The sequence below is a fragment of the Etheostoma cragini genome, chromosome 7 (assembly GCF_013103735.1).
Source record: "Etheostoma cragini isolate CJK2018 chromosome 7, CSU_Ecrag_1.0, whole genome shotgun sequence".
Classification (NCBI taxonomy): Eukaryota; Metazoa; Chordata; class Actinopteri; order Perciformes; family Percidae; genus Etheostoma; species Etheostoma cragini.
The window spans coordinates 15,732,757-15,746,721 of record NC_048413.1 but is presented as its reverse complement, the minus strand read 5'-3'; the positions used below and the strand labels follow the sequence as shown (position 1 = coordinate 15,746,721).

Below are 13,965 nucleotides of genomic sequence, written 5' to 3'. Positions count from 1 at the left end.
CACAACCCTCTCCTCCCTGTTATCTTTGATTTTCTTCATTTTGTCCTCCTCTCACTTGGCTGGATAAGGTTTTTCCTTGTTGTCACTGGTCAATGTGGAGGAGGTGCCAGGATTGAGGCTAAGCAGTCCTTTGGCACATTGCACTTGACATAGCATACGGTGTTCTCGCTGGACACACAGGAAGGAGAGTAACTAAGATAGTTTGCTGTAGTGGGATTGTTTGTGTGTGTATTGACAAGGGGAGTGTGTATGTTGTTGAATGTGTCTTTCATACATGTTTGCTGCACAAGCAGACTGTGTGTTTTGAGGGCCCAGTTGAGTGGACTTTGTATTGCCTCTGTTGCTCTCCAACAAATTCTGGTAACAATGCGAGTCCTGCCAGTTGAAGGCCGAATGAGATACGGGTGGGGCGGAGTGTACAGTGGGGAAAAAAGGGTGGGGGGAGAGATAAATAGTTGAGTCCCATGTGAAACCGGCTCACATGGCCTCTTTTTAGCTCTGCTTACTATCCTAACTGTTCAAGATAGCCTTCATTTTTGCCATTGTTCTCTGCCTCGCAAGGTTATCTGCTAGTTGCCGTAATCATATTTGGGTTTGTAGCCTGGAAGAGGTTTTTGTGCACTCATCATGCTTATTGACCGAGGCTAATGTAAGGCCCAACTATGGTGTTATATCCTAGTTATGTTGTTAGTTGTAAAATGGACTGAGTCAACGTGGAGTTCAGTAGATTTGGTTTAAAGAGGATTATTATTATGACTCAACGCCTGCAAATGTATTAGCTAAAGCAGAGGATGTGTGTTTGTGTGTGTGTGTCAGAGCAGTGTAGTGTGTACTTTATCTGGTTTGTGTGTGCGTGCGTGCGTGCGTGCGTGTGTGTGTGCGCGCAGTTGTCCAGTGTTTGACTGGTAATTATAACTAACATAACAGTGTGGTGTCGCTGTCCTCTCTCCTAGGTGACATCACGCAAAAGGGCTATGAGAAGAAGAGAGCCAAGCTGCTGGCCTCCTACATCCCCTATTTGCCAAGTAAGACCAAGTTCTTTTTTCGCTTGTTGCTTTTCCTCATTTCACCTCTTGCCTGCGTAATCTTCACCTCTTCTGTCAGCAATTTTGGTGCTGGTCATTCTGCGATGCAGAAACTTAAAGTAATCGCAGCAGAAGAACTCAAGTCATGACTTCAGTATGCAGGACGTTGCATTTCGGATAATTTTTCTTCACCATCTGTATAGAGAATTACCAACAAAAAACTTTGGTTTTAGGATTTTTTTTCAAGTTCAAATAAAAAGTAGCTTTACTGAATATCCTGTGAGACTGTAGTTCTCTTTGTCTAAGATGTCAGCAGAATCTCTGGCTTTCTCTAGTGGCCAAAATGGTTATTGCACATATGATAAAAAATAAAGTAAGACCAACAACTTGCCTGAGAACTGCACCGCAATTTGCTTAACCAGTGTTGTTTTACCAGCAGTCACATAAGTAGGAAAGTACCAGAGTTTCCCTGCACTACTATGAGCCAGTCACCTCTGTTTTGTTGGTAAGATGATCTGTTCAGTTTTTCTCAGTCAGCTGACTCACTAACGGGTGTGGTGTTTCCTCATAAGGAAGTGCACTATATTAGCTGTTAGTGTGTTCTGCTTTGTTATGGGCAGCTTGCTCTGAATGTTAAAGCATCACATTGGGCCTCCTTATCCCTCTGAAGCATCATCTACCAAGGTCATGACACAATAAAGACACATGTAGGGAAACATCTATTAACAACAAACAAACATAAGGCCCAGGCCGTCTGAGAGGAGTTGACTAAAACATATTTGCTTGAGTCTAGTTGCATCAGTCAAGTACATGTCCTTATTTTACTTCATGCTCAGAGGCTCTGTAGTGAGGCTAAATTTAGAGAGCTCGACTATAATACAATATTTATGCCTACATGTAGCTGTATAGGCATAATGTAAAGCAATAATGTGCAACTTTCCAAAAGCTCCTGTTTGTTTGTTTGTTTGTTTGTTTGTTTGTTTGTTGTTTATTGATGTTGCCCTACATGTGTCTTTAATGTGTCATGACCTGGCTCATGATACTAAAAGGTATACTATTTATTTAAATAATATGACAAGAAACCATAGTGGAATAACAATAAAAACTAAATCTATAGGGAATGATGTTTAAGTAATCATGAATGAAAACTATTGACCTGGCCGGACCCAACTAAACAAAGGCATGGTGCCGGCTGGACGAAGAGAGAGACTGTGATTGGTTCTCAGTCTCCTGGGAGACTGGACAGGGGCTCCCACATGCATTGATTTGGCAAGAGAGCCGTCACAACTGACTGCACATACCTGCTTCTGTTCTGTAGATCTGTCCCTGCCAGATGTACAGCTTTCCCCGGGCCACAGTGCCGACCAGAGTCCGAGTCCGGAGGCCCCGGGCCCCTCCACATCGTCAGCCTCCAGACACCACCGTGCACACCGCAGTGGAGGGGCCAGGGATGACCGCTACAGATCAGGTACACAGCTTGTATACAGCACATTAAAAATACTACTAATAATAAAAATAATAAAATCACATTTTATCACATTAAATAAATAACAATAGTCTAATAACAGCAATAATGAATAGTCAGCCTTGTGGACTCACTCTTTTTAATATACTTTTTCTCTTTCTGTAGGTTTAACTAACTTGTTTGTCCCCGTTTCTTTTTGCTGTTTATGTAGACATCCACACAGAGGCCGTGCAGGCAGCACTGGCTAAACACAAAGAAGAGAAGATGGCACTGCCGATGCCAACAAAGAGACGCTCAGCCTTTGTCCAGTCTCCCATAGAAACCTGCACACCTCCAGGTAAACTAGATATCTCACACTCAATGGGTAGCTGATGGTCCCTCTGGACAATTAAGATATTTCACCTTACTGAAGTGTCTCGGGATAAAGACTTTGTATCTCTACCAACTGTACAGGTGATGCTGTGTGGCTGATTCTACCTTTTGATTCCCTTTTAAGGAGGGTAAGAAAAATAATAAATGTGTCCTTTTGATGCTCTTTCCATTAGACACATCTTCTGCATCAGAGGATGAGGGTTCACTGCGCAGAAAGGCAGCTTTCAGTGCAGTGCTAGCCCAGAGCCTGCAGAGCCCGGATTACTGGATCAACCGTTCTGTCCAGAGCTCCTCCACGTCCTCATCTGCTTCTTCCACCCTCTCCCATGGAGAGCCCAAGACCCAGCCCCAGCCCCAGCCCCAACCTGCGGTTTCCTTGTTGGCCGATGTACTGGCTCACACACGCATAGGTAAGCTTAAAAAAAACACTTATTAATTACTCCACTTTTAACAGATAGATACATCACAGTGATGGTTGACTGTTGTTCCTATTTATGACCTCCTCTTTCTTTTCCTCCAGAAAACAGTGTCCCCCCAGATGTGACATCCTCCACTCCCCTGGAGACGGGGTCCAGGGTGGACCTGCCTCCGGCGGTAAGGGGCATGAGCCGTGGACAGAGCCGCTCCAGCATCCTGGACACTGCAGACGGTACACCCACACAAGCCAAGATGTTTATACATGTCTGGTGGTGGTATCAATGTATATATCAGGACAGGGTGTACATTTCCGCTACTGTGGGGAGAAAAATCACAGTAGCTTTCTATCCCTGAAATGTGTTGAACTCAACACATCAATTTTATCAATTTTCTTCTTCAGATTGGGAGGTCAAACCATTTGCATGTGCTAATCATGACAGTTGAGTGACGTTGAGGCTGATGCATTTGAATCATAAATGATCTGTCTGTGGTCATCCAGAATCATCTTCAACTTTATCCTCATTTCACTGTGGTGAATGCTGCTAATCAGATATTTTGTGTTCTTTCTTTTGGGTCCATTAATCCTGTCCCTGTCTTGCCTTTCATTTAAAAAAGGAAAAAGAAAAGGTAATATAAGTCGAAATCAGGGAAGGGGAGGGATGCTGAAGAGGCCCAAATTGGCTTGCTTTCCAGCCTGGTGTCTGTATCTCTGTCTTTATGTTTGTCTCGTGTCATAGGTTTAGATGTAGAGAACCTCCTATGTTTGATCTTCCTATAGAGCTTCCAATCTGTGTCTTCTATAAATTTTCCTTTTGAATCTTTCCTGCTGCTGATTCTCATCCTGACTACGTGCTTGTGCCTAGGGATCTGCCTGTGAGAGAGTGTGTGTGATAAAGTAGATTAGTGTTTGTGTTTCTATGGAATTACATGTGTGGGTGTGTGCTTGTGTTATTTGGCTGTGTGTTTTGCATATGTTTTTGACAGTGGCTGTTGTCTTGGTGTTTGTCCAGGTGTTCCTGTCAATAGCAGGGTGTCCACTAAGATCCAGCAGCTGTTGAACACACTCAAACGGCCGAAGAGACCACCACTCAGCGAATTCTTCCTTGATGACTCTGAGGAAATTGTAGAAGGTGAGACACACAGTGTGCATATACATTCATGTTTTCTTTTTGATAGAAAAAATGGTTTAACTGTAATAATGACAGGTATGTACCCTCGCTTTTTCACGTGAGCACATTCATAATGCATGCATATCAAGATCCAACGTAGTCTGTTTAACAGTATTTCACACCATTTGTTGCTTCATTCAGACTGATTGTGAGTGCTGTTTTTTTATGCTTTTCAAATCAACGTTTGTAATGTTTGAATTTTTTGTTTACTTATACAGCTATTGACATACATAACATAACTGGTAAATACTATTTATGTATAATTAATGGACGCTCAACATAAAATAACTGGTCAAAAAGAAGATGAAATTATTATAAGAACTATTATTTACCTAACTAAACTCCACTAAAGAATAAATGTTGCATGTTTTTGGCCTTTCCCAATCATCTACTGCCTTCCCTCTCATTCTTATGTCCGCTGTTGTCCAGTGCCCCAGCCGGACCCCAACACCCCAAAGCCAGAGGGACGTCAAATCATCCCGGTGAAGGGGGAGCCCCTTGGAGTGGTCAGTAACTGGCCTCCAGCCCTGCAGGCTGCCCTGGCACGTTGGGGGGCCACCCAGGCCAAGAGCCCTGCCCTCACTGCTCTGGACGTCACTGGCAAACCCCTCTACACACTCACATATGGTGTGTAGTGCCTCTACTCATTGAAATGATAATGTAGCCAGTAAACCGCAAAGGTTTTGTATAGCCCAAAGTTATTGTTCATGTTATTTTGCCCATCAAATGTAAATGGTAGATTTAGCTCTTGCATATGAGCTGGTTTCAACTGAATAAATATTGGTTGGCTTGAACTGAATAACACCTACATGTACAGTACATTTCCTACAGGAGCTACAGTGGGTTTTGGTGATGAACTACCCTGGATCAGTTACACAACATGGTAATTAAACAACAAACATTACAAAATCATCATTCTCTTCTCTTCTCCATAGGAAAACTATGGAGTCGCAGTCTGAAACTGGCCTATACACTGCTGAATAAACTGGGCACCAAGACAGAACCTGTCCTACAACCTGGAGATCGGGTAGGAGTCTGAGTCTGAGAAACTCACAAACTCAAACACTTTTTAAAATTGTTTTTGTTTTATACATGTTCAAAATAAATCATTCATTCAAAGTATAAAGGGAAATGGAAAAAAACTTTCTGTTTCTTAGGTGGCACTGGTGTATCCTAATAGCGACCCTGGAATGTTCTGGGTGGCTTTCTATGGCTGCCTGTTAGCTGAGGTCATCCCTGTGCCCATTGAGGTACCACTGTCACGACAGGTACAACAATGTCACTGTTGTCATGTTAATTCCCCTGTGGTGACCACTGAGAAATACAAAATCAGATTTTACAACAATATAATATTTTTGCGTGTATATGGTAAATACATTGCATCATTGCTCATATAGTCATATAATAAATTTGGATTGGATTATAATACAGATATATAGACAGGTAGAGTGCCTGACACAGTATTTGTATACTGGCCTCTGTGTGTGTGTCACCTCTTGACCCTTGTCTCTCCATAGGATGCAGGCAGCCTGCAGATTGGCTTCCTATTGGGTAGCTGTGGTGTTAGTCTGGCGCTGACCAGTGAGTTGTGTCTCAAAGGACTGCCAAAGACACCAAGCGGCGAAATCATCCAGTTCAAAGGTCAGTCAGCCCAAATGCAACATTGTACTTTAGAGGCTGCTCGCTCTGCAGCGGACATCTCTGATTTAGTCTCTTGAGAGCCGTCAGACGGAGTCATTAAAAGAAATATACAGTGTGATGTTCACTGGCCAGTTAAGAGTGACAGTGTGTGAATGGGTGGATTTGTCTGCTTGTAAAGTATCAACTGTTCACTTTTGGCCTGAGTAAGCAAGATGAACAATGTCAATATAGTGCAGTTCCAAATGAGTGTACCTAAACACACTTTCTTCCTTTGTGCCAAAGCAAAATATGTCTGTGTTTCTTTGTGATTATGTTAACTAGGTTGGCCAAGGATGAAATGGGTAGTGACAGACACCAAGTATCTGACCAAACCATCCAAAGACTGGCAGCCTCACATCCCCACCGCCAACACAGACACCGCCTACATAGAGGTACCCTTCAGAAGATACTTTCACACTTTTGGCATTTCTACTTTTGATTGGTTTTACTGCATTCATCTTGCATGAGAAATTAGGAAAGTAAATATAATGTTCCCTGTTAAATTGACTTTGGAAAACACATTATACACTTACAGTTTAATGTTATCCATTGCACTCCACTCTAATTTTTGACTCTTGAAAAATGTAAAACCTCTACAATCTGATTTTTTTTTGTAACAACTTTCAAAATGTAACTCATGGACATACATATATTTCTTTTATGATTATTATTAATATTGTTTGTTGCCAGGTATTGTGTGCTTTCATTTAACTTTGTTAACTGTGTGTGTGTGTGTGTATGTGTGTGTGTTTGTGTGTTTGTTTGTTTGTTTCACCAGTATAAAGCAAGTAAGGAGGGGACAGTGATGGGAGTTGCTGTGTCCAAGACCTCCATGCTGACCCACTGTCAAGCCCTGACGCAGGCCTGTAACTACTGTGAAGGTCAGAGCTCAGTGGCTTATGTAACTTATACCTCTCCTGCTTCTCTGACTCTCTTACCCCCAAATTCCACAGGATGCGGGACGGCTCCACTGCGTTTTGGCTGTATGCTTCGCCGTCTGTCAACACCCACCAGGTCCGGATTTGTTGCGGAACGGCTTCGGCCATGATTGAAAGCTGAAGTCTCAAGGACCGGCGAGATCTCGCAAATTCATGTAGAATAGAACCACAAAAACAGCAACAGTTTGTGTCCATCCAGAGGATTAGAGAGGAAACAACTCTGTGCTGTGTTTTCAAGGTGTAGTGCAGGGAAGTATGATCCGCCGTGAGAAAATTAACCGGATGTTTTATTTGTTTCTGTGCTCGACTTCCTGTCCCGCACTATCTGCCCCGTGCTGAATTGCTGTGGAGCTTTCTGGCATTCGGTAAAAGTAGAAGCTCAGTGTATCTGCTCCGGAGGGGTTGCGGATAGCCGGAGCTGGGACGCAGCCGGGTTGCAGCTGTTTCACAGTCTGCAGTTGTCTGTAGAAGTACACAAATTGACTTTAATGGAAACCAAATTACTCCGACGCCATTCCACATCCTGTGGAATTTGGGTGTAAGGCCACGTCAGATTAGATCAGGCGTTCCGATGAAAACACAAGTCTTTCAATTTGTTTTTGAATGGAGGGAGTGTGTTTAGGCTGCGGCAGTAAGGGTCGCAGGGGTGGCCTAAAGAAACTTAACTAGCCGGTGAAAAGTTTAACTTTTAGAGAAACTCATCCCAACGTCGTTTGGGCAAATCATGTAACCCTCGATTAGACCTGTCAGTCCATTTTGATGTGGTGTGAGAGTCCCGTACAGTAAACATCACTGTCTCTATCTCTGCCACAAGAAAGTGGCACTATGAAGGTGAAAAAGGAAATCCAAGCACTTAACTTCCCAGGAGTTTGTGTAACAGCTAACTGTTTCCTGCAACAAGCTCTAGCACAAAGCACACAAGATCATAAAAAATGCTATCTGAACACAGCCTTATGCTCACAGTCTCTCGTGTGTAAGGATGAGATACTTTAGCATTATAAACCAAGCTTAAAAATGATTTTAAGCAGAGAGGCACATCATAGAAGATTAGCTAAGGATCATGATTATGGAGAATAAGCACTATAATGGACAACAAAATAAAAATGTTGGTGTAACAAAAATCATGCATCTTTTACACAGTTAGCTGGTGATTGCAAACATTCTTGCTTATGTGTCTTTGTGTTTACTATTTTAGGAGAGACACTGGTCAATGTGTTAGATTGCAAGAAGGATATGGGCATGTGGCATGGCGTCTTAACGGTGAGATCAAATGCAACAATTTGTACTTTATATCCAGACTAGTTGACCTTTTTAACTTTGGTAAAATGTGTTATTGATAATATGTGTATTTTTTTCCAGAGTGTCATGAACAGAATCCACACCATCACAGTGCCATATGCTGTCATGAAAGCATGTCCCATGTCCTGGGTGCAAAGGGTCCACATTCACAAAGGTTCGATGTCCAGTCTTACTTTATATTTCTTACTTTTATATTTCGTATTTGTGTCATTTTTATTATTTTAATACCTATGTTATTTTACTCAAAGGTTTGATTTCAAATGATAAAAGTAGACACCTAAACACAGTAACTACCTGTAACGTTGAGTATAAGTTGAATTGAATCATTAAATTGATCATTGGAAAATGGAAGCAAACGTCAAGTAGAAACAGTATAGCATACACAAAATGTAAATACAATATGTAAGTGCACCACATATAACACATTCCTTTTACCCTCTGATAGCACGTGTGGCCTTAGTGAAGTGCCGGGACCTCCACTGGGCCATGATGGCCCACAAGGACCAGCGGGACACCAACCTGTCCTCCATACGTATGCTTATTGTGGCTGATGGAGCAAACCCATGTGAGTCACTCTTTCACAAACACGCTTAGTAATAAAGAACTACGAAGGCATGAAACTTACATGTATGACTATGTATACCCTGTTTTGGTAATTTTATCCCACTTTTTGTTATCAGGGTCTGTGTCGTCGTGTGATGCCTTCCTGAATGTGTTTCAGTCTCATGGTCTGAAGCCTGAGGTGATCTGTCCATGTGCAACCTCTCCTGAGGCTCTGACTGTGGCCATACGCAGGTAACACATCTGCATACTCACATGTTGTAGGAAGAGACACTCTGATAATACAAGGGTGTTCAAAACTAGTGCAAAACTAGTTTTGTGTGCAAACAAGAGTTTTGTTTCACCATCACGACACTTTTATTTAGTTATTATTAGGGATGGGACTTTTTAAATTGTTTTTGTTTTTGATTGTCAAGACATAATATTCTTAGTAGATAAAAGTAATATCTTTGCTAAAATATTGTCAGTTATTTAAGAAAATCCCCTCAAAAGAGATTTTTCCTTACCTCTTCTGCATTGTTCAAGATTAAAATACTAAAACCCCTGCACCGACTGACACAACTTGTTTTGTGCTTCAGCAGACCTCAACAATGTGTTACCTTTCTTCTGCCTCTCTGTCTGACCCATAGTTATGTCTCTCTCACCATCACTTCCCTGTGTTCCTTCCCTGCAGGCCCGGTGCACGAGGAGCTCCTCTACCAGCCAGAGCCATCCTGTCCATGGGCGGGCTGAGCCACAGCGTGATCAGGGTGAACACAGAAGACAAGAACTCTGCTCTCACTGTTCAGGATGTGGGCCACATCATGCCTGGAGGTTAGCCACCAGAGCTGGCTTTAATTGGCAGTGCAACTACCCTGTTTACCATACATTCGTACTTTATCTTGTCAGAACTCAGGTACCTAAACGTAGGTAATGTTGTGACCTGTGTGTTTCAGCTCTGATGTGCATTGTAAAACCGGACGGGCCTCCTCAGCTGTGCAAGACAGATGAAATAGGAGAGATTGTGATCAACTCTCGGGCTGGAGGCACCATGTATTACGGCCTGCCTGGGGTTACCAAGAACACATTTGAGGTCTGTCAAAGTTTGAAACCCATTTTAGGAACTGCCGATACGACTTATTCCACATCTGTTCTCGACACACTAATCTCTACATAGAATGACTTCCAAAATAGTGAAGCATAAGTATAAAAACTCCTAACATGCTCTAGCATTTAAAGAAATATTTGGTATGAGACAAGAAATGTCTACTGGTGTCTAACTGGTAACCTGTCCAGGATGTGCTGGGATTTGCTCCAGTCCCCCTTCACCTTGCATGGAATACGCTGGTTTAGGAGATGGATGGTTGGGAAAGAAGCACAGGCTTAAATTATCCACTAGATGGAGCCATTGTTATCATGAAATTGTTACATTCACAAGTCCTAAATGTGTTTTTGTCCAGTACATTTTTTCATTTAAATAATTTAAAGGCAATAAGCCACCTCTAAATGTTTAACTAGTATCACAATTATTTTGGCATACCTTTTGAAATATAATGTGATTCTTTTATTTCTCTGCTAATCTGAAGGTGATCCCCGTCAACCAAGCCGGAGCACCCATAGGAGAAATTCCCTTCAGTCGGACGGGCCTGCTTGGATTTGTAGGACCGGTAAGAAATAAAGAGTTTGCTTTCTGAAATGTCATTAAATAAATAAGGTAGGACTTTGGTTTTACTTGCTGAGTTAAACCGTCTGCTCCACAGGGCAGTCTGGTGTTTGTTGTGGGTAAGATTGAGGGGCTGCTGTTGGTGAGCGGTCGACGCCACAACGCCGACGACCTGGTGGCCACCGCGCTGGCAGTGGAGCCCGTCAAAACAGTTTACAGGGGAAGGTGAGACACTCACTGCTCCCTGCATGTGTACAATTTGACAGGGTGCATCGATGCCTAAGCAATAATAATTTGGGGGTATTTTATTGGGAAATAGAAAAATGGCTCCTGTTCATCCCCCCCAAAAGTAACAATCCTTTTACCATCCTGCAGCCTCTCCCTGTGTGTGGCGTGTGTGGAAGTGCTCATTTCTCTGTTGTCACTCATGCAGGATCGCTGTGTTCTCAGTGACGGTGTTTTATGATGAGAGGATAGTAATTGTGGCAGAGCAGAGGCCTGACGCTAGTGAAGAAGACAGCTTCCAGTGGATGAGTCGAGTACTGCAGGTAAAATCACATATATCGTGTTGCCTAGTGTGACTATTTAATACACATTTTTCTTTTTTATGATAATATTTGTGTGTACTGACTGTTTATGTTATGTGAAGTCCTGATAGTAAAAAAGTTGAAATAACTTGTTTGTACTGACAAAGAGAAACAACACTCATAAGGACATTTTCAGATAATTGTGTTCATTTTGCGTTTATTTAACAATATATCATAATGCCTATTTTCTTCACAGGCCATTGACAGCATCCACCAGGTCGGCCTGTACTGCCTTGCGCTCGTCCCGGCCAACACTCTCCCAAAGACGCCCCTTGGAGGCATCCACATCTGTGAAACCAAGCAGAACTTTCTGGAGGGAAACCTGCACCCCTGTAACATCCTCCTGTGCCCGCACACCTGTGTTACAAACATGCCCAAGCCACGCCAGAAACAGCCAGGTAGGCCGTCTTAACCACATCGACTAGGGCTGAGTTTAAAAAATGGCTTCTCTGATTTAAATCAATTTTTCATTTCCTTGATTCAAAATCGTTTCATAAAATACAAGATACAAAGTTAGGCTACTTTTTGGTGAGGAAAAACTGGCATGGCCATTTTCAAAGCGGTCCCTCTGTCACCTCAAGATATCTAAATGAAGTGTCACTCAATACTCAATGACTGTAGTCTGTAGAGCTGCACTTTATTGTGTTTATGTTAAATAAAAAGTACGTTAATGTCACTTCTTTGGGATCAGTTCTTAATGTAAATATTGATACTTTTAAGAATGCAGCAGGTTTGGGTAACTGAAATGTTTCTAACCTTATTCAGGATAATAATATCAAATTGAAAATACAATCAAATCAGGGATAAAATCCATTCGGGACCTTGTGAATCGGAATCGAATTGATTCGGAAAATCATTGGCGATACCCGGCCCTAATTGACTACTGATGCTTACTCTATAGAATCACAGCAAAGACTAATTCGATGTTGAATGTATGTCACTGCGTGGTCTCTGATGGTCTTGGATGTGTTCAGTGGATGTCGGCCCTGCTTCTATGCTGGTTGGCAACTTGGTGGCCGGGAAGCGGATCGCCCAGGCTACAGGCAGAGAGCTGGGTGTGGTGGAGGACCAGGATCTGATCCGAAAGGTATTGTTTACCACGCAGACCATGATACACACTTTGACCACATTTACGCTAGAATAATTATTGTCTTTTTTCAGCATGGTGTCAGAAAAACGTAACCACTCTTTTTTAACTGTTTAATTTAAACTACTGTAAATTGTTACTAAAGCAATCAATATCTACAACTCCAACATTAACACCTGGACAGTGAGACAAGATTTACACAAAGAACGTTATACTGTTGCTAGTCTTAGTTCCTGTACAGTACACACAATATTAGAGCTGTAATGATAAGTTGATTCATTATTTGCAAGTATTTTGATAATAAATTAAAAGGGATTTATCAAGCAAAAAAGCCAAACATGTGATGTTGTCTTGACATTATTATAATCTGAGTTTATTTGTGTTTTGGACTGTTGGTCGGACAAATCAAACATTTGATGATGTAACCTCGGGCTCTATGAAATTGTAATTTCCATTTTTTATTATTTCCTGATGTTTTATAGCGATTAATCACTTAATAAAGAAAGTAATTAGTTGAGCCATTTAATTGATTATGAAAATAATCTTAAGTTTTAGCTGTAAGGTCTATTTGAGTCAACTGATGTGTAAACTGTAAATGCTCTGAACGTGTATAACAAATTAAAGATGACCCAGTAAAAGTCAGGGGAAAGTGGATGCTGATGTTTGATGCTAAATCTCTGTTGTTGTTCTGCCTTTAACTTTGCTTGGGTTGGGCTTTAGCTCTGTATGTGGCCCACCATGATGGTAAGGCTCTAGCCTAGCCCCCTCCCACCCATCTTTGCTTCTGCTGCTTCTGTCAGTCAGATGTGCTTTTGCAGCCGCGACAGCCTGATGGCCACCAGCAAAAGCTTTGGCCTGACGCAGAGACATGACTTTCCAGGCTGGTTCCTTGGCCAGCAGGGGTCCACACACTTAAACCAATTAACAGAATTACAGTAAAAATAAAGTGAAATGCGGCTCAGTGTCCCGTAACAGACTCTCTGCCATCACCTTTTTAGACAGGAGTTTGCCAGCAGGCTTCTAGCTTTGCCAAACCAAAAGCTCAGCAGAAAATTAAATGACGTTCATCTACTCTAAGTGAATGATAGTTTCTTGTCTGTCATGCTTTAAGGACGTAATAGAGACTTTGAGCAAGTCATTATAAACGGTCTCCTACCATATGTGACTATTCAAGATTGTATTCCTATACAATGATGCATTATGCTGATATATTGTTATAAACCTCGGAATAAAAGTATTAGGAACATTTTGTGTGCACCTCTGCTCGCTGTGTTCACTGTGATGCTCCCATGTGTAGCATGGCTTGATGAGCGGTCAGGGCAGCCGGTCTGCGTGATGTTACTCCTGATTTATTGTTGACCAGAGCACGACCTGTTGTCTGACTGGGGGAGAGAGAGGGGCACAAAGGATGACTTTGGCCAGTGATTTTAATACGACAAATTATCTTCGTCTGTCCAGAGAACATCATGGTGTCAACTTCAATTTTCTGTTACTTTACGTGTTGCCTCATGTCCACTTGGTGTCTGCCTTTAACAAACTTTCTTTGCTTTCACGTCTTGTCTTCTTCTTTCAATCCTGTGCACCTGCCAGCTTCTCATCTTATTGACACTTCTGACCAATAGTGGGGGAAAAATAAATACAGCATAGTATCACACTATTTTCCATTGCAACACTATAATACACAGACGCCAAGTATTGATCTTTTATTAAATATGTGTTGGTC

The 13,965-nt window shown here is 42.0% G+C and overlaps 1 protein-coding gene across 4 annotated transcripts in view; it reads left to right on the top strand.

Annotated features, from left to right (window-relative positions):
- Nucleotides 1–13,965, top strand: part of dip2ba (disco-interacting protein 2 homolog Ba) — a 39,096-nt gene that overhangs the window by 18,885 nt on the left and 6,246 nt on the right. The window contains exons 2-26 of one of the 4 annotated variants that reach the window (XM_034876981.1): nt 954–1,025; nt 2,344–2,493; nt 2,702–2,827; nt 3,036–3,272; nt 3,383–3,511; nt 3,895–3,906; nt 4,290–4,409; nt 4,878–5,075; nt 5,384–5,475; nt 5,606–5,716; nt 5,966–6,089; nt 6,411–6,520; nt 6,907–7,009; nt 8,262–8,326; nt 8,426–8,519; nt 8,811–8,930; nt 9,046–9,160; nt 9,600–9,739; nt 9,862–9,998; nt 10,492–10,572; nt 10,666–10,793; nt 11,002–11,116; nt 11,352–11,553; nt 12,130–12,242; nt 12,963–12,986. In XM_034876981.1, the coding sequence (XP_034732872.1) occupies nt 954–1,025; nt 2,344–2,493; nt 2,702–2,827; nt 3,036–3,272; nt 3,383–3,511; nt 3,895–3,906; nt 4,290–4,409; nt 4,878–5,075; nt 5,384–5,475; nt 5,606–5,716; nt 5,966–6,089; nt 6,411–6,520; nt 6,907–7,009; nt 8,262–8,326; nt 8,426–8,519; nt 8,811–8,930; nt 9,046–9,160; nt 9,600–9,739; nt 9,862–9,998; nt 10,492–10,572; nt 10,666–10,793; nt 11,002–11,116; nt 11,352–11,553; nt 12,130–12,242; nt 12,963–12,986 (2,918 nt within the window). The remainder of the gene's footprint in view (nt 1–953; nt 1,026–2,343; nt 2,494–2,701; nt 2,828–3,035; nt 3,273–3,382; nt 3,512–3,894; nt 3,907–4,289; nt 4,410–4,877; nt 5,076–5,383; nt 5,476–5,605; nt 5,717–5,965; nt 6,090–6,410; nt 6,521–6,906; nt 7,010–8,261; nt 8,327–8,425; nt 8,520–8,810; nt 8,931–9,045; nt 9,161–9,599; nt 9,740–9,861; nt 9,999–10,491; nt 10,573–10,665; nt 10,794–11,001; nt 11,117–11,351; nt 11,554–12,129; nt 12,243–12,962; nt 12,987–13,965) is intronic. The other 3 variants (XM_034876983.1, XM_034876982.1, XM_034876984.1) reach the window with 3 other exon arrangements.